The 21,276-nt window shown below is 31.5% G+C and overlaps 1 protein-coding gene across 2 annotated transcripts; it reads left to right on the top strand.

The window, feature by feature from the left end:
- The first annotated feature begins 9,973 nt into the window (after nt 1–9,973).
- Nucleotides 9,974–16,362, top strand: LOC108486666 (probable ADP-ribosylation factor GTPase-activating protein AGD14). 2 transcript variants are annotated; one of them, XM_017790835.2, is made up of 14 exons: nt 9,974–10,221; nt 10,698–10,806; nt 11,391–11,452; nt 11,567–11,654; nt 11,790–11,851; nt 11,929–12,025; nt 12,202–12,672; nt 13,712–14,383; nt 14,469–14,630; nt 14,711–14,815; nt 14,930–15,013; nt 15,391–15,562; nt 15,653–15,698; nt 15,932–16,362. In XM_017790835.2, exons 2-14 carry the CDS (start codon nt 10,708–10,710, stop codon nt 16,062–16,064), a joined length of 2,253 nt encoding a protein of 750 aa, XP_017646324.1. In that variant the 5' UTR covers nt 9,974–10,221; nt 10,698–10,707; the 3' UTR covers nt 16,065–16,362. The 2 variants fall into 2 exon arrangements, with proteins under 2 accessions (XP_017646324.1, XP_017646325.1); XM_017790836.2 differs by having other exon boundaries at nt 10,207–10,331.
- Nucleotides 16,363–21,276: the final 4,914 nt, after the last annotated feature.

Below are 21,276 nucleotides of genomic sequence, written 5' to 3'. Positions count from 1 at the left end.
GATTCAAAGTTATTATGTCTCAAGACATTACTAATTGTCTCAAGACGAACCTCCCCTATTTTCTTATTTTTTCTTCGGTGTTTGAATGTCTCGAGACAAAGATCACTTGTCTCGAGACCTAAGATCAATTGTCTTAAGAACATTTATGTCTTGAGACCTCGTGCTTTTAAATGTAAAATTTAAATGAAACTTGTTATAATGATCTTGAGACATGTTCTTTCTTTCTCGAGACTCAATGGTCAAATGGCCTAAAATGCACATTTTTTAAGCATAAAAACCTTATCTAATTGTACCAAAAACATACTCAAATATTGCACCAATAAAAAGCCACCAATTTAGCACATGTAAACACAATCAAACATCGTTAAATCAGAGCATCCAAAGCATTAAGGTTTAATCTACTAACTAACACATTCAGACATATATAAACAAACATAGATAATCATAATTCAAGTGATGAAACTTAGCCTTTAGAAACGTTATCGGTCATAGTGCCAAAAGTATTAAATATTGACTTAAAAGCATACCAATAAACTTAGGTACATGCCACAAGACTCAAAACACATATATATATTCAAAAAGGATTGAGATATCTTCTGAGTTGAGTTTGGAGAAATTAGATGCTTGAACTTGAGTCTACAAAAGCTTTCATTCATCACCTACGCACAGAAGAAACAAACCATATGCTGAGCAATAGGGCTCAATGGTACTAATGTAACACCCGAAACTCGACCTGATCGTTGGGTCCGAGCTATAAGGTGCCACATTCATTGTCGGAGCAACTAAGATTAAACTACAAAAAAATGAATGATTAATTTTAGTAAACACATGCATACAATACAATATAAAACTATTTCTAGGTCTTAAACGAGCTTACTAAGGCTTTCATGCTAACTCGAGATCTAAACTGTAATGTTTACAAAATTTTAGGTTGACGTCGCGAAGTTATAGGGTTCCTCGTCGCGACACAACATACTAGCTAGCTTTCATCTCAACAACCTATGCTTGACATCGCGTCGTGGCATAGTGGCCTGATCTCGTCGCGATGATCTACACTCGACATCGCGACATGACAAACTGTAATGTTTACAAAATTTTAGGTTGACATCATGAAGTTATGAGGTTCCTCGTCGCGACACAACATACTAGTTAGGTCTCATCTCAACAACCCATGCTCGACATTACGTCGTGGCATGGTGGCTTGATCTCATTGCGACGATTTACACTCGATGTCGCAATGTGACAAATTGTTTCAATCTACCAATTTGCTTAAACACAATCTAGTTTCATCTAAAATATGATATTCAAATGAACCAATTCTTGAACTATAACACTTATTCAATGATACACCAATATCATATTTTTTTTTATTCAACCATTTAACACAAATCATTCCTAACTTCAAGCATAAATACCTATTTATCAATGCCATAGAGCAAAGCAACATTTCATACCATTCAACCTCATATTTTGAATTCATCTAAACATTGTATTCAATTGACCAAATTCATACTTTAAACTTCTAAATCAAAAGTGTATATAGACATAGTTTTATACCAAAATTGACTCAACCTAGGTATACACCATACTTAAAACAAAACGAGATTTACAAACGTTGTTGAGTCGGGGTTGCTTCTTGGATGCTGGATCAATTGCTCAAACTACCGACAATCTATTTTACTTGTGCACGGAGAAAACAAATCGTACGTTGAGAAAATACACTAAGTGGTATTTCTATGATTCAAGCAGACATTATACAAGTTTAATACATATGCATACATTCAATCCAATTTCAATTCATAGACTATTCTTAAATAAGTTTATGCCAACAACTTACAATACATTATAAACATACAAATCATCATTTTAACATACTAACTTAATATGCATACATATCAACTTACCAATACCATTCATTTCACATACTACCTAATCAATTCATAATGCCATTTATATGTACTTATGGTTACTCTATTGGAGAAAATCTGGTCTAAAAACAATTTTCTTATACAACGGAAAAACAAAATTTTAAAAATTGAGTCAGTTTGTGATATTTATAGCAATAAACCATTTACCGAAATCACAGATATGTTTTCAGCTAGAAGGATCCTTGTTGTTCCTAAATTTTAACCGAACAGACTTTTTCGCTATTCTCGTACCACGAACTGCTTCTAGTGTGGGCTCGAACAATTCAAATCAAACACAGAACCAAATATAGTTTTCTTTACTTTCAATGCGAAAGCAAAACTTCTCTCAATAGAAATCGGCAGAATTATTATTCTCGAAAATAGAATTAATACTTCGAGAATAAACTCTCACTATTTTAACCAAAATGACAATATCTAAAAGTTGTGTATTTTTAGCCCTATCGGTGTCATCTATTTATAGGGAGAAAAGGTGAAAACCTAATTGAATTGTAAAAGTCTATTTCAAATAGAAAAACGAACTCCTTATCTAATTAGGAGTATAAGGGGCAGCAACCCTAGTTAAACAAACTAGGGTTTGTCGTCCCTCTCTTTAAACATGAAGGCTTTTGGGCCTCTCCCATATCAGGTCCAATTACAAGTACTTCCTGAACTTTTAACCCATTACTTTATATTTCAATTCAACCGGATATTTTTTCTATTTCCCAAAATAAACATCTTAAATAAATTAATTTCTCAATTAAATAATTTTCTAAGCCAAATTTTAATTCCCTTAAAATTATGACGACTTTACCGTAAAAGAATCCATGAGAAAATATATTTAATATTTTTACATTCAACGGATTCAATATGACCAAATGACATATTTATATTTTCAAACTTCATTTAATTCAAAAACCATAAATTCATTTCCAAGTCATTTTCATTTTCATTTTGGAGAAAACCAAATTCATTTCCAAATGTTTCCCATTTCTCCATTTTTACCATTTATGTTCATTTGATTCAACATGCAATTCATTTTTTGTTTCAACAAGCTAGCGGAAGGACCGATCGGGGCTTAAATTATTTATAATTAAGTTTTAAATTTTCGCTTATTAATTATAATCTCATTTAGTCATAAAGTCATTCCACTATAGCATTGTGATTGAGCTCTCTCCAATGGCATACCATTACAAAAGTAACTCGATCAGTGCTCGTCCAATGAACTTGTCATAAATGTGTTACACTTATAGGATATCCTTAATCTCTTTGGGATAAATTTGTTCTCCCAATATGACCCTATTTTATCTCATGTTAATCATTACATCTTCCTTTATAAAAAGTCAATTACTATTAATTAGTAATCAAGTCATTCATCACAAAGATAAACGACCCGTGATCACGTTTACTGTAACACTCCTAACCCGTATCCATCGCCGAACTAAGGTTAAAGGCGTTACCAGACGAATCGAAACATTTTAACTTTCATTTCATATTCATCAATGCATCAGAGAACAACATCAATATAGAGTCCCTTATATAGGTCATCGAGACCTTAAACATGCTTTAGAAAGGGGTCGGGACTAAACTGAACACATACAAAATTTTTCCAAAACTTAAACATTTTTCAAACAAGTACAGGTCACACACCCGTGTGAACAGTCTGTGTGCCTCGCACGGCATTAGACACGTCCGTGTGTCTAGGCCATGTCAAAACAAGGCATACATACTGACTTGATCACATGGCCACAAGACACGCTCGTGTGCCTTGGCCGTGCTCAAGCCTGATTTATAATTGTAGGATACCCCAGGGGACACACAGCAGTGCAACATAGCCGTGTGTCGCACACGGCTGAGACACACGCCCGTGTGGACAAAAACAGGCCATTTGATTAGCCAATTTGCCACCCTAATTTGGGTCAACTTTCAAGCAAAGGAACAAGCATATTTGCTCAACCAATTCAGCCAAATACAATACCAATACATAAGCCATTGATACCATAACATTATCAATCATTTACATATACCATAACATTATCAATCATTTACATACTTATCAACCTTACCAATTTATACCAAAACATAAGGTAAGATCATATCAAAACCATCATTCAATCTCATGCCATGAACTTACCAAACTTACCATCTCTTTTAACCAACCAAAACATACCAGAATTTAACATTGGCATCACATATTATATACCATTATCAACTATAAGTTCAAACATAAACTAGCCAAATCACATGGCTAAAAATATATGTACATCACAAAGCATAATCCCACAACTACTAGCCTATACATGCCATACTTCAAAATTTACATTTTCAAAAGTACCAAAATGAAGTTCGATAGTGTGGTGTCGGTCCTTAACGATCCTCGAGCTCACAGTAGCTTTGATATCTATAAAACAATGCAAATACACACAAAGTAAGCTTTCAAAAGCTTAGTAAGCTCGTACTAAAAAAATCATTAACAGAGTATAAAATATAAAACATCAACATATAAGTATTTATAAATTCTCAAAATAGCTATCCAATTATACCAACACCATCCACATGTTTATACCATTTCAATAAACTTTATATATATAGTACCATCTACCACATAGGTATTATACGTACCTGAACCTTCCCATATTCATTCATTTTCATTATCACCTCTCGTTTAGGATATTTTAAAACTTTCCGAAGATTATTCATGCTATAACCATCCGTACACTTAGTGCCTTAAGGGTTAGCCGAAGCTATAATAATTCTGCACACTTAGTGCCATCTGAATAAACCAAAGCTATATCGGTATCGCACACTTAGTGCCTCAAGTAGCCGAAGCTAGTTTGAACCGCACACTTAGTGCCAAATACAACTGATTTATCATCGTATTCATCCAAACCAAATATATATACAATCTATGTATCATCAAAGCATCAAAATATACTTACACATCATGTTTTACATACGAACTTACCTCGTACTCAGAATTTGTTGACTCAGATCATCTACTCTATAATCTTCGACTTCCTTTGGTCTAAATCCGAATTCCTCTTTTCTTGATCTATATGTATTCAAAATTAACCCTTTTATTCAACAAATCATTCAAAACAATCCATAGACACATATTTAGGGCATTTTGCAAACTAGCCCTCACATTTTTACATTTTGACACTTTAGTCCCTAATTCACAAAATCACAAAATACACAAAATTTGCTTGTACACAAGCTTAGCCGAATTTTCATAATTCTCATACAAGTCCATACACTTCATTTATTTCACATTTTAGTCCCTAAACTTCTCATTTTCACAATTTAATCCCTAATATGCTTTTTTACTCAAAATCACTTTACAAAACATATATATCAAGCTGTAAGCTTTCATAATTCATCATTTAACATCACAAAACTCATGAATTCATCAATGGAATCTCATAAAGTCATCAACAATTTCATGAATTTAAGCATGGGCTAGCTAGAGCACTTAACAACGATCACAAAAACGTAGAAATTATTAAAAACTGAAACAAAAACATACCTCAATTAAGCTTTGAACTAGTCGAAACCCTAAAACTCTTTTTTTTCTTTTGTTCTTAAATTTCCGGCACCAACAACATATAATGCCTTTTTTTCATGTTTTGTTTTAGTTATAATTCATTTAATAATTGTTTTACCATAGTACCCTTGCATTAAAACATTAATATGCTATCAACTAATGTCCAATAATGTCATTTAATCATAACTTTGGTCAAATAACCTCATAAGGACCTCACAATTATAAAGCCAAGTCAAATAGGCACTTTTAACATCTAGCACACAGCTTTTACATTTTACGCGATTAGGTCCTTTTTCAAAATTAAGCACACAAACATTCAAATTTTCATACGAGACTTTTACATATACTCATTCATACATCATAAACACAAAAAATAATATTTAAATATTTTTATAACTCGAATATGTGGTCCCGAAACCACTATTCCGACTAGGGTCTAAACCGGATTGTTACAATTCTCCCCCTTAGGGATTTTCGTCCCCGAAAATCTTACCATTGAACAGATTCAGATATTACTGTCTCATAGAATCTTCAGGCTCCCACGTGGCCTCTTCAATACCGTGTTGATGCCACATCACTTTAACTAACGAAATTTTCTTATTTCTCAGATCTTTAACCTCGCGAGCTAAAATACGAATACATGGATCATCCAACTATCACACCAATATATCTAGCAGTCAGTGCCTCATCAGTACGTCAAAAGTATAAGATGCGTTATGCACCTCATTGATATAAACTGAAGTAAAATCCTATACACTAATCCTATTGCATGTCAACTATACCCAACCCTATCTGAGACCGTTAATAAGATAATTATTATCTCAATAAATATATATTACATTATATCAACCATCATATAGAAAGTTCATATCAATCAAACCATTAATGTATCAATACATAACATTACTTAACACGTCACATATCTTTAATTTAATCATAACATGAATATTTACCAGATCATGAGGCAAGTATTGATGTTACTTTAATTAAGCTATATTTAACGAATCACATACATATTTAATTCAAAGTCATGAAAGCACAGACTAGAATTGGCTACTCGTCTACGGCTTTTACCTTTCTTTTATCTCGAGACAGTCTGACATCGTCTTTAACTACATAGAATAAATTTGATAATAGAAATAATATTAGTTTCACACAAACATAAGAAACACAACAATTTAACGTAATTTTTATTTTATTCATTTTAGTCCCTATATCTGAAATGCTCATATCTTTCAATATTTAGAATCAAATCAAAATTTGGTTTTATATGTATTCACCATGGACTTCATACTTTTAATCTATCCTAACATGCTAAAAACTCATACTTTCAAAATCTCACCAAAATCAAACTTAATTTCATCAATATCCATTAAAGATAATCAGATTAGAACTCAACAATTAAAAAATCTAATACATGGACATGAATTGTTGCTTATATAATTAAAATTCTATAAAAATTATTAAAGGAAACATTTCTCGCATTGATTAATTGATGACCAAATAAGGAAGAAAACTCAAAGCCTTTATAATTTCTTTTTCTTTGTTTCGGTTGGGAAAGATGAGGAAAATGATATTTTCGTCTTCTCTCTCCCATTAAATAGCTATATATATAATTGGTAGTTTAATTACTCATCACTAATAATGTGTTTAATGTTAATTAATTAATATTAGTGGAGAAAACCATGGAATTTCACTACCACCATATTAATTATGGAATTTATTTTCAAGGACTTGGTTATTAGCTTATTAAGGACTTATAAAATTAAAAACCAATTCTCTATTCATTTTTAATCACTATGCAATTTAATCCTCATACCAATTATACTAGCTTAATTTCTTGAATTATTATCTAAGTTTGTTTCTTGATCCCAAATTAGACTCAATTTTTTTTCCATTCAACTTTCTGAATAACTCAAAATTTTCCAAAATTGACTTTTCCAACATTAAAAAGAATTGAATTGTTACAATTTGTCCCCCTAAAAATGATAAAATTTTGATTTAATCCTTTTAAAAACTAAAGATTTAAATTGACATATTGGTGAAATTAATTTTAGTTCTTATAATAAGATATAACTTAATTTCGTACCTTTCAAAAATAAAAATAAAAATCTGCCTTCCCCCCTTATGCAAGCGGTTTCTTACTCTTAATTGAGGTGGTTGTAGTGAAATGTTCCAAGCAAGACCTCTGGTCAAAGAAGTTGGACTTGATGAAATCCTACAAGCCAAATGATTTAAAGTTACAATTCTGAATGTTTTTTATTCATTACGTAAATTAAAGTTTTGGGTGTAAGCAAACAAAAACCTTTAATCGGAGTTGAGACAATGTTGTGTGTTTTTGCATGTTACATCAATAAATTAAAAGCAATCAAGATGAACATTTTAACACGTTGGTGCCAACCAAAAATGAAAAGGAATCCACCAATCTCACATTCTAGAAGTCTCCTTTGTTAAATCCAATTAAAAAAAGTCTCCATTGTCCAGCGCTTATAAAAAAAAAATCATATTCAAATAAACAATCCTTTATTTTTAATTGAATTTAAAAATTAAAATTAATGAAATGTAACTTTCCTTTAAATAATGGTCATTTTTTATTTTTCTCAGTTAAATTCTATTTTAAACAGAATTATTACTTTTTTAAAAAATTTATACAACATTTTTTCACCATAAAGCCATAAAAACTATTTAATTTTAAATTTATTTAGATATTATCAAACTAAAATTATATTCTAATTTTAATACACGTTAAACATTTAAATTTTATCTGTAGATAAATACATTAATTTATTTTTATTTGAAATAAATAAATTATTAATATTTAAAAATAAATATATTAAATTATACTTTGTTAATAATAAACTGAATTTTATTAATAGAATGCTAAAATTAATAAAAGTTGTAATTTATTTGATAAAATTAATTCCGAATTTTATTATCATATTTTTAGGAAAATATAATTTAATCTATTTATATTTTAAATATTATCAAATTAAAGCTAATAAATTAAGACTAATTGAACTAAAATTTTCACACATGAAGAGATTTAGAAATTTATTATGTATGATATGTCTCAAACTGCATACTCAAAATTTAAGACCTCGGCCTTTACCAAATGAAAATGCCACCTTAATTTTAATTACATATGTAATATTCTTTTTCTACGATAAAATATTAAAAATTGAAAATTGCTGTAATGGTTTGAATTGAATTATATATAAAATTGTTAAAAATATTTTTTTTTAAAAAAACACTTTAAAATAATATAAAAGGATGAATGTTATTTTGATAAGATAAAGTTAAAAACTAAGAATCGTTTAAAAATCCAAAGCAATCTATTTCTATCTTTCCTATAGCTGAAAAAGGAAAAAACGAAATCCATGGAAAAAACAAAACGGCTGCGTCTGCATGGCGACACAGCTTCCCCTCTCTTCTCCCTGTAATACAAGAAAAAAATGAAAAGAAAATTTAGAAAATCCCTAGATTTTCTCTTTCTAAATCTATAACCTACATATAAATGGAAGGTGAACTTTCTTTATTTTTCCTTTTATATCATTTTTGGTCCATCTACAATCTACTATATCTAAAATTAAGATTTAATTTTTACAATAATTTGATCCTTATTTTTTATAATATTTACTCTATACTCTATTCTCATTAAATTATTAATGCGGACTTTTTTAAAATATTATTTTCATAAAAAATTATTTTAGGAATATATTTTTAATCCAAATTAGCTATCAGTGCTAATTATTTGGACTAATGACATGATTTTTTTTCATTTTTAGTCATTATAAAATAATGGTTAAATTGTAGTTTCAATTTCACTACTATGCTCATATTTCACATTTAGTCTTTATTTTTAATTTAACATAATTTAATTCTTTACTTTTATAATAACATTAGTTAGTCTAAAGAATGTACATTGTTGTAAGTGATAGTTATCTTATTATTTTACCATCACATCTTTTGTATGCTAACAAATATCCAAAGATAAAAAGTAATTTGAAGTTGAAAGGTCAAAAGTGATTCTTTTTTCAATTATATATGAACATTTTAGTAAAGAGAGAGCATGAACGTGACAAAGTGCCATGGCACCGTATTTTCTACTAAATATGGTCAGATATCAATTTTTGTCACTATACTACGCTTAAATTTAAGTTTTAATCTTTTTACTATAACTTCTTGACATAATCGAATACCTCAATTTTTACAATGCCATTAATTAACCCAAATATCTTATTTTGATTAAAATGATTATGTAAATTTTATAAGTTGATAACACCATTAAATTTATTTATTAAATTCATGTCCATTTTAATTTTTTTTTGGTAATTTTAAATGTGACTCCAATTCATTTAAAAAAAAACCTCAGAACTGAAAATACAAATTTTGAAAAGGAGTGAGCATATAGAGTATAGAGGGACTAAATCCATCAAAATGCATTGTACAGGGATTTTATAGAGAATTTGACCTATGTTTTATTAAGGGAAAAAACTTTAAAAATAATAATGCGGTAAAGCAGCAATTTATTTGATTGTTTTACTTAGTTCTTAGCTGTAGCAATTAGCAAAGCTACCTTCTTTCGAAGATCTACAATATTTTCTCTCTCCTTTGTTTCTATATTATATTTATATTTATATTTATATTTATATTTAATCCAGTTTTTATTGCTCTGTTATTTACATAATATTCTTGGAGTTGGATCGGAATTTATTGAATAAGAAGCCACCACACGTAAAGCTTGAGAAAATTCATTTTTCTCTTTGATTCCTGGTCAGTCCTTTTCTTTTTCCTTTTCTAGAGTTCCAAACACGTCACTATTTATCTATTTGCGCTGTTTTCTGTTGTTAGGGTGGTTTGATTGTTCAGATCCATTGGTTTTGGTTAGTTGAATTCTTTTTTCTTTGTTTTTTTTTTTTTATATTACCAGCAAAATGTTGGTCTAGTAAGGAAAAATAAGAGATTTGTCGTTTCGATTGTTTGATTTTGCTTGGAAGTGTAGGGAAGTTAATGTTTAATCAGTTCTATGGAATTGGTAATAATGTAGATAGAAGGATTAAGCCAAAAATGAAAATAATGTAGAAAAAGGAATTTTGGAGTTAACTGGGTTAGAATCTAGTGATTTTTTTTTTTGTGCATCTGCTGGTGATTAATTATGATTTGGAGAAAATTCATGCGGACTTAATATATATATATATATTATATATGTACATTTAATTTTTATTTTTGTCTTTACTTATTTGATATAGGAAGAGTGTGATGGCGAGTCGACTAAAGGAAGATGAGAAAAATGAGCGAATAATTCGGGCTCTTCTCAAACAATCAGAGAATCGTAGATGTATTAACTGCAACAGTTTGGTATGGATTTCTTGTTTTCTTATAGATTGATGAAATAAAACTCTAGGAGTTGTTCATCAAGTGACTCTTTCGATTTAGTTACAGATATATACTTGCTTGTATACATAGGCTTTGAATTGATTGCTCGTTTGCAACTGTGATGTTGATGAAATCAATAATGCTTCTGGTCCGTTTGTGATTTATTGTATGTTATTGATACTTCTATATTTATATCCCTGCATTAATGGAAAATTAACCCCTGAGTTCTGAAGAAAAAAGAATGCAGGGTTTGCTGGGGTTGGTACTTATGTCTAGTGAATGTAGCTATATACGTTTGAATACTGTATGGATTTGTTACCATCAGAAAGTCTGATATAAGTTTTGATGATTTCTGGAATCTTCACTCTTGAACCTTTTGGGAACTTCTTATTGTTCCATAAATATTTGTTTGAATATCCTCCTGAAATGTTGCTTTTGCAGTTCAAATATGTTTTTGTAGCATTTTCCTTATGCTAAATTGAATATGATTTCTTTATAATGTGTAAATGTGGGAGTGCTTATACTTTGTCATAGTGTTGCTATTTGCTAACTTGTCAGCTGAGCAGGGGCCTCAATATGTTTGCACAAGTTTCTGGACATTTGTTTGCACCACCTGCAGTGGAATACAGTAAGTGTTCAAATTATTTTGGCATATTAAGTTTTCTCAACATATTGCCTGCTGATTAGCTTTTATCTGAGACACTAGTACCTAAAACTGGCTACTGGTTTAAATTGTTTACAGTCGGGAGTTCACACACAGAGTTAAATCAGTATCTATGGCTAAATTTACTTCTCAAGAAGTTAGTGCTCTTCAAGAAGGGGGAAATCAGGTAAATATTAACATTCTCTCTCCCTCTCTCTTGATAAAGAGTAAAAGGAAGAGATTTTTTATGTAAGTAATTCTCTTTTCATTCTATTAATCCATTTTCTCATTCTTGTTCTTTTTTTTTTTCCCTTATTTGCAGCGTGCAAAAGAAATCTATTTTAAAGAATGGGATCCACAGCGTAATTCTGTCCCTGACAGGAGGTTATCACTTAAAAATCCAATCTTTTGGTTCTGTCTTTATTAGTTACAATGCTTCTAAGCCTAAGTTTTGTTGTCAGCAATGTTGAGAGGCTCCGTGACTTCATTAAGCATGTCTATGTGGATAGAAGATATAGTGGTGGGAGAAACTATGACAAGCCTCCTAGAGGAAAGATGGTATGGTGCCCTTCCCTGTTCCTATTTTAAATTGAATGTGAATCAGTTATGAAGTCTGGGATATGATATGATGGGCATTGAATTTATATGTTAGGTTCCTGCTTCTGGAGGAGGGAATTTTTATACTGTTGAATCTTTAATTAGTGTTATGGTTTTTTGAATTTTGGACTTTGCAGGGTGACAAGGAAGACTTTTATGAGAATAGGAGGACAGATGGATATCAAGGAGGGTCCAGAACTCCACCATATGAAGATACATATGAACGCCGTTTCAGTGAAAGGTCCAGTCCAGGAGGAAGAAATGATGACAGAAATTCCAGATATGGTTATGATGAAAGAAGCCCTGGATATGATCAAGAAAGTCGACAATATAGTGACTACAGAAGTCCTGGTCGCCATGAAGTTGTCAATGACTGGCGCCGAGAAGATAGATTTGCTAATGGGAGGAAACCTGAAGATCATAGAGTATCTGATGGAGATCCAAAGTTGGAAGGTAGGTCACCTGAGCGACCAAAAGATCTAGAGTCGTCCGGTCCCCCAGTGGCTCGTCCTGTTAGAGAAATTTTGGGTGAAAATGTAGTCTCCCTTCGTATAAGTGAGCCTCCAAAAGTAAATGGCAGCAGAACTATTGATGGCCCTCAAACACAGGTAGTTTCTGCTGGTGCCTGTCATATTAGTTTATTGTTATAGTCAAGGTTCTGTTTTGGTTTAGTTTGCAATGTTCACAAAACTTTTCTTTGTTTTTTTGTGCTGTTCTGATCCTGCAAAAAGACAAGTTTTTCATTCTTCATCCTCTTAAAGCAATTTTATTTGTCTTAGCCTGATGCATTTTTCTTTTCCCAAAAGTTTGTATTTTCTGTTTGATGCCATTTACCACAATTAACTACTTGGCACAGTTTCTATTCCTTTGAATTTTACTTTTTCTCCTCACTTTCTGCAAGTGTATTTAGAGTATTTGTCCTACTTTTAGTTTGACTTAGTAGCTCTTGTCCTGTTGGAATTCCATGTATTTCCAAGTTATTCAGAATTATTGTCAATTTGATTATGATACCATGGTTCTTTGCTGCATCATCACTTTTATGATGTTTGTCATGATAATATCTACCTCAAAGTTAAATTAAGTTGTTTGCAATCGAAAAATCAGTAAATGAATGTTTATCACTGTTCAAAAATCATATTTGTGAACTTTTTGTAGTCACTTTTTAAGATTTTTTCCCTCCTAGTATTGCATGAAGGGAAAAAAATGTTGCCTGTTTTTCTTTACTTCTGCTCAACTTTTGTGATGGTACAGAGAAAGGAAATGGACTTAGGGGTGTGTAATCAAGTTAAGTTGAGCCGGACACAAATAGTGCCAAGCTCGAGCTTGACTTGAAATTCAGGGCTAAATACTTGACTTGAGCTTGGCTCGAGACATAATTGAGCTCCTAGAGCTCAAGCTTGATTAAGCTTGTTTATTAATTTTTGTACTCATAAAAATGTAATTTCATAAATAAACATATATTAAAATGAAAAGCTCAATTAGGCTCAGGAGCCATTCGAATCGAGTATTACGCTGTTGGAATTCGGCTTGAGCAGGTCAATAATTACCAAAACGAATTCAAGTATTTTTTTAATCGAACTCGAATAACTTGCGAGCAGCAGGATCTCATTTACACCCATATGACTTACTATTATATTACTTTTGCAGAGAACTGCATCTTCTAGCAGCTTAGGATCTACAGGCAGGAATCCAGCAGAAGTTCAGCTGGAGATGACTGGGAGCTTAATTGATTTTGATGCTGATCCAGAACCTCCTGTTGCTTCCACAGTTACTCAGGCACCACAAACAACTGAGACTCAATCTGTTGTACAGACAATAAGTTCTAGCAATGACCAAAACTGGGCCTCTTTTGATTTTGCTTCTCAGAAAAATGTTTCTCAGGCTCGTTCAAATATGAACACCCTGGACTCCGTTCTTTCTCAATTGTCCGTTCCAGCATCTGTACCTGGTGATCAATCAGGAGTTTATAGCAGTGGCGGTGGACAAATACCTGCTTCTATGGCCAATGTGAATGGAACACCTCTTGGCATCAACACCAATATTGCATTCACAGGGCAGATCGAAATGTCACCCTTTGGTACTGCTGCTCCTGCAGCTGCACCAGTTAGCAATTTCACAACACTGCCTTCTACTGGTGCTTTGGCAGCTGCCCCTGGATTGATGCCTGTCAACGGTGGTAGTTCCCAGGTTGGTGGTTATAATGCTGAACAACAGCCTAATATGCAGCAGCAGCAACAGACTTCTTTTTTCTCTGCAGCTGGTGGTCAGTGTACTACCCAACAATTTATTCCACCTGTTGATGGAGCTTCAACCAATCAGGTGGGAAGTATTTTCTAGTATTGTGGTATTTTATAGATAATCAACTCTTTGTTAATATAACTTCACGTTGCACTTTTTATGGCAGCCATGGAACTTTGCTCCTTCACAGCATATGCTGGGGCCTTTGAGTGCATCAGTTGCACAAATACCTCAAGCTGTCTCAAAACCTACCCAAGATGCCACTTCTACAGTTGCATCAAAGCCGCCTATAGAAACAAAAGAAAGTGGAAGAAAGGAACTACCTCCGGTAATATCTATTTAGGCCAAGGACATCCAAGTTCTTGGTTTTGAGGATTATTTATTGTGTTGGCCTCTTGGTTTTTGCAGGATCTATTTGCTTCAAACTATCCTTCCTATACTGCTGCTGCACCAGGGTGGCAAACTGGCCCACCACATGGGATGGGTTTGACGATGCAATATAATACTGCAGTGGTACTCCTACATCATAAGAGCAATTTCGTTCATGAGCTCATTCTTTCATACTTAACTGAATGTCCAATTACTTGATGCATCACTTATATTTCTACATGCTTTTTGTTGTTACAGCCAATGTCTTCATTTCCACAGTCATCAAGGTCAATAAACCCATTTGATCTTGGCAGTGAAGCACCTGCAGTTCAAACTCAAACAGTATGTTATTCACATCTTTTGAACTATTCCATTGCTTCTGGCCATGACCGACTCTTTTTTTTGGTTTAAGGATTCTGCAATAACTTTGTGACATACTTGTAATGCCGGCATGCTTCTCTTCTGCATTTTTTTTAGAATTTAAATCTCGTTGTTTCAGAGAGAGAGAGAGAGAAAGCAAGGTTATTTCTTTTATGCATGAGTGCCATTTTGATTGTTAAATCTTTTATGCACGACGATTCATCCGATAATCACTTCCCAACCTACTCTTACTTTTTGAAATTGGAACACAAAGCTAGCTATCTCTCCTTGAACTTACCCAGGACTTGCTCATGTATGGTGTTTGACAATTTCTTTATGTAATGTTGCTTCTGATGCAGTTTCCATCAATGGCTTCCTTACAAGGTGCACTACCAAATATGTCACCTCCTTCTGGCCCAGTGCGTACTTCTGGCCTTGGTACTCCATCACCAGCATGGATGTCACCTCAGTCTTTACCTTATGCATCAGGGATGTTATTGCAGTTACCTTATGCATCATCAGTGGCACAACGTAACGCTTTTTACCCCTGCCCCCCTTTCTTCTTTTTGCTTATTTTTATTTTGATCTTTTTGACAAGCTGAATTTCTCAAAAACTTATAGGGCCGTACCAAGGAGCACAGTTACCTAATAGCTTGCCACCTTCCAGGTAATTCATTCCTATCTCTTCATTGCACTTGTTTCTGCATGTACGTTGTCCAATGTTTCTTGACATTACTGTGTTAGCCCACGCAATGGCCATTTTATGTTTAAACCATTGTTCTGTTTTATGCTGTGGCTTCAATTTGGGTTACTGGCTGTGCCTCAAGTTGCTGAGCACCACCTGTTAAAAGTTAATTATAGGTTTATTTCCTAATCTATGAAATATTCTATGCTTTGCAGCCATCAAATTGGCGGCATCGGCAGTGAAGTGTCTTTTAGTTTCGTAAATACCAATCAACAGGTGGCTGGTAGATTGGCAGCACCAGCTGCCCCACATCCATTCTCTTCTGTTGGGGGTAACCCGTTTGGCTAAGCATCCCCTTGCTGCCTGTAAAATTGATGGAAAGTTTTGGTTTTAAAGTTGGAATCATCCAAGCCCTGTATAAGTTTTTCAATATTTTTCATTTCGGAGTTCAAGGATTTGATGTCGGTATTGGCAATTTATAGTTAGTTTGAAGCTCATAACGGAAAAGCGAGGTGCAAAGCTCAAATGTAGCGATGGTATTGCAGCTAAGTTTGTGGGGATCTATTTTACTTTTTTAAATTCTTTTGTGCAGATATGATGTTTTATTCTAGTTGTGATCAAAGTGATCTGTGCGTTTGCCTACAAATTTTATGCCCCCCCCCCCCGGGGTGTTGTATCATTTTGCAGTTGCTATTTGAACCGTAAAAAGGTAATAAATATTTGACATAATGATTTATTTGTCATCCAATTTTAAAAAATTTATTTTAATTATGTATTTAATTTTTCGTTTTTTAATCTTTAAACTTATGTTGTTTATAGTAATTAGATTAGAAAAGTTAGTGTTTGTTAATTTTGTTGATGTAATATATTGTTATATTGATGTATCGTGAGTAATTAATTAATTTTTAAAGTTTAAAAATTCACAAAAATTATAAAAGTATTTAAAAATATTTTTTAATTTTAAAAGAATAGTTAATTGTAAACATAACATGTGGCAATTCATGTGTATGTCACATCAATAAAGCCTCTCGAACTCATGTATTACGTGTTGAAAACAATGTCTATATTAATCAATTTAAGACTCAATTGACTAATTTTAATAATTTTTATATTGATAGTTTTAATAAAATTCGCAATAGAAAGGTTTTACATGTATAATAATTTATGAAAAATAGTAATAAATATTATTTTAAAATTTTACCTAAGCTTTAAATGATACGAATTTTTTTAAAAAGTAAATCCATCATAAATATTTTTAAGGAGTTTCCATATACAATTATGAGTATAAATTATAAATAATATAAATTCGGTAATCAAAACACATCAGATAAAAATTAAACTATATCTAAACTTTATTACAAATACAATATTTTTAAATTATATTTTTGTTATATTAATCCAAAACCTTATGGCATCAATGTTGTTATGAATTGTGATCCATGGTGTAAAGGTATTGTAAATGTATAGTTTGGAAACCCAAATTTAGTTATGACCTGTTTTGCTGTTATCATTAATTTAAGAAAAATATTTGATATATTGTGAGTGATGTTTTAGATTTTACAAATAACATTAGAAAATTGATAAATATTCAATAAAAATATAATAAAATATTAAAATATATATTTAATAAAAATATATATTAAATTTTTGAAGGGTAAACTATTAAAATAGTCACTTTTGTTTACCTTGATTTTTATTTTAGTCACGTTATCACATTGTAACATTTTAGTCATTGAATCGTTAATTGCTGTTAACAGTGTAACCGTAAGCTGACGTGATACGTTAAGTTATCATTTCAAACAAAAATTTTAGGTTAATTTAGACAATCGGTCCCTATATTTTTTCGTTTTGAGTATTTTTTTCTTTTATTATTTTTAACTTTCTTTTTTTTTCTTTATTTTCCATTCTCTTTTGCTTCTTACTCTGTTTTCCTCCCTTCTTCATTTCATTTAACATAATTTTTCTATGTTTTCTATCTGTTAAAACTAGCCTCTATACTTTCTTTTTTTTTTTTTTGAGTGAAGCAAGTTTGTGAACTAGTTTTAGCAAATGAAAAATATAAAAAAACTACGTTAAAAGAAATAAAAAAAAAAGGTAGGAAAACAAAGGGAGAAGCAAAAGAGAATGGAAAAAAAAGTTAAAAGAACATACAAAAAATTAAATTGCTCAAAATGAAAAAATATAGGGACTAATTGTAGAATTTAACCTTAAATTTTCTTTTGAAATGATGATTTAATGTGCCACGTCAGTTTACCATTACACCGTTAACGGCAATTAACGGCTCAGTGACTAAAATGTTACAAACGTAAGTAACTAAAACGTAACATTTCAAACATATATAAGTGACTAAAATGTAATCTGAAACAAAAAAAATGACTATTTTGATGATTTATCCATTTTTAAAATCACTTATAAAATAAAAAATACATTATAAATATACCAAATAATAACCCACAATTTAATTACAACTAAACATTTGTTGTTGTGTGGAAATATTATTAAAAGTGAAGGCAAAATAAGGACATTAGTAACTAACTAAAAATTATTTTTTGAAGCAAATGTGGTCGGAAATTGAAAATAATAAAAGTATGAATTGAATTTAACAAGTAATTAATTCATGTTTTCTTCTATTCAACACGGTTGCCCTGGCTGCCTACATTTCCTGCTCGGCCGCCGCCGCCGCCAAATCCTCCTCCACCGAAACCAGCACCGCTCCGAAAACCTCCTCCTATCCCGCCTCCACCACCACCTCCTCATCCTCCCCCACCATAGTAGTGCCCTTTATCATTTTCCTTATAATGCTTTCCAAATTAAAGGCACCAATTCCACCACCACCACCACCATTCTGAACATAACCAGGACGTCCAAAACCAAAGCTGAAGCCTACACCCTTGCCGAAGCTAAAGGAATGTCCAAAACCAAAGCTGTTCCCCCGTCTAAAACCACCGCCGCCAATTCCCCAACTGGGGTTACCATCAAAAAACCATTCTGGCTTTTTCTTCTCCGCCTCTAGCTTCCTACTCTCAACACTCTCATATCCCACCACTACCACCAAACAAACCCACAACCCAACCCAACTTATAAACTTATTCCAACCCATATTTCAATGCAATGCAACGCTCTACTCTTTCACGGCCATACCAGCTGAGCTCACCATGTTTATAAAGCTATTTCTTCTCTCTACAAAATTAAAAAAAAAATGATAACCATAGTTTGGAATTAGTTGAGATGGATTAATTTCTTCACCGCTGGCTATCTTTAAAACAATGTTCCACTTTTACGTGATTTGATATTGGTGTTTGCATTCAAAGCCACCATTTGTCGAGAATCACGTTCTACCCATTACCCAACCTCCAAAAGTTGGCATGCCATGCATGCATGATTTTAAATTAAATGGGAAACCCCATAAATGAAGATGCAATGCAATTATTCATCTTCATTTTGACTTCTCACATTACAAAATAAGCAGCTTTAGCAACTTAGAAAGAATCGGTCCTTGATTAGCTTTTGTTCCTAAACTTAATTGAAAGCCTCCAATGATCGTCCGATTCAGGTTCATCTCCTCCTCCGCCCGAAAAATCCAAACCCTATAGGGTTTATTCTCCCCTTGGAATTTCCCTTTGTATGGCCTAATATGTATTTGTGATGTTTATTCTCCTATTTACCGCAATCTCTTATATCCATATCGGTTCTATTCACCTTTATTTCATACAGTGATTGAGTTAGCCTTACGAGTTAATCGAGTACTAATTCGGTTAGGAAATAATTAATATACCATTTCATTAAATGGCTACTATTATTATTTTAGTTACCTTTTGTCTTTTCATATTTTTAATAATTTTAAATAAAAGAACTAAAATTAACATAACTAGAGGATTGAACTTGTGTTTAATAAATTTATAAATACTTTTTTACCACTCACGATAATAATTCTTAAAGATAATTTTACCGATTGAGTTAATCTCTTAAGTCACCTCGATACTAACTCATAATTTATGACAACACCATAAAGTTAAATAGGTAAATACATGTAATTAAGAATATTAAACACACTCAAATTATTTTCTAGCTTGTACTATTAATAAAGCTTTAGTTGAAGTGGAAAAGTTAAGGTATTGTAAATATTGGTGGCATAGGTTCAAATCTTGCCATATGTAATATTTTTACTGTTTTATTTAATATAAAGATAAAAATACCATTGTAATAATATATCTTATTTTAAATATGAATGGTCGACATTATAATAACCTAATCGAATTGGTATCTGATTGACTTGTAACATCAACTCAGTTAGGAGATTAAAATCTTAGTATAGATACAAACGATGTGGGTGAAAAGGTTTGTTTAATAATATTAAAATGTACACAATTATTAAAATAAAGCTTTAGTTGTTGTGGTAAATTTAAGGTTTTGCAAATGTTGGTGGCATGAATTCAAATATCACTATATGTAAATTTTTTGTTAGTTTTATTTGAAATATAAAAGACAAAAATACCATAGTAATAATATAACTTATTTTTATATATGAAAGTACATTTTAGTATTTTTTTCAATCGAGCTAGTGTCCGGTTGACTCGTAACACTAAATCAATTAAGGATTTGAATAATAGTAAGTATAGATATACAAACAATGTGAGTAAAAACAATTTGTGTAATAATATTAAAATGTATAAATAATATTTATTGCTTTGTAAAAAATGGTAACCCTTAATAGTATATAGTCAAACATTGTTATGTGTCGTATCTTTTAAGGATTATTATCTTATACATAGCTAATGGAGTAAAAAAAAAAACACTCCACAAGTGGGTCTAAGATGATACCATTTATTTTTAGAATGTAATTAGGTAAGGATAATTATTTGACACACATGCGATGAAAATATTAAGATTTTTTCATGTGCTATAGATTCGACAAAAGGTCTTAGTCATAACATAAATAACATAAAAATGGATTGTGCAAAATCCATACTTTATTTATTTATTTATTTTAGTTATTCTAGTAAAATATAAAATAAATGGAAATAAAAGATATAGGAAGAAAGAAAAATAATAGAAATAATATTTGATTTTATATCATAGGAACGAAATAGGACTTTTACTTTTGATTGTTGATTTAATGCAATAACAAGATTTTTTGTTACAACAAGTCAGATCGTAAAATCATAGGAAAAATGAATTAATTGAATTGAAAATAAAAAAATGAGCCCAATCGGGTACTGACCAGGCCGGTCTGTGGAAATTGAAAATAGAAAAGTCCCCTTTTGCGCGAAATCAAAGCGATATTCTTTCCTTTTTTTTATTTGAGATATTTCTTTAGCTCCTTTATTTTATTTAAAATATAAATGATATAGAATATAATATAAATGAAATGGAATTATCGATAAAAGTTCTATATCTCTATAGAAAAGTTAGATGTATCTATATAATCAATCTATATCTATATAATAATAAAAAATTTAGAATCTATATATCTATGGATTAGTAATACTCGACCAATTGTCCAAAAAGCCCATTTCCAAAAAAAGGAAAATGGGCTTTTTTCAAAAATAACGAGAATAGT

Source organism: Gossypium arboreum, chromosome 6, assembly GCF_025698485.1.
Source record: "Gossypium arboreum isolate Shixiya-1 chromosome 6, ASM2569848v2, whole genome shotgun sequence".
NCBI classification, from domain to species: Eukaryota; Viridiplantae; Streptophyta; class Magnoliopsida; order Malvales; family Malvaceae; genus Gossypium; species Gossypium arboreum.
Note: the sequence above shows the minus strand (reverse complement) of the source record. Positions and strands in the feature narration are given on the sequence as shown.

What these genes read in the sequence shown, in the direction of transcription:
- LOC108486666 (XM_017790835.2), top strand. Translation starts at nt 10,708, where the DNA reads ATGGCGAGTCGACTAAAGGAAGATGAGAAAAATGAGCGAATAATTCGG. An exon ending in TTGATGGCCCTCAAACACAG is followed by an intron (nt 12,673 to 13,711) that starts GTAGTTTCTGCT and finishes TTACTTTTGCAG; the next exon opens with AGAACTGCATCTTCTAGCAG. An exon ending in GAAGAAAGGAACTACCTCCG is followed by an intron (nt 14,631 to 14,710) that starts GTAATATCTATT and finishes TGGTTTTTGCAG; the next exon opens with GATCTATTTGCTTCAAACTA.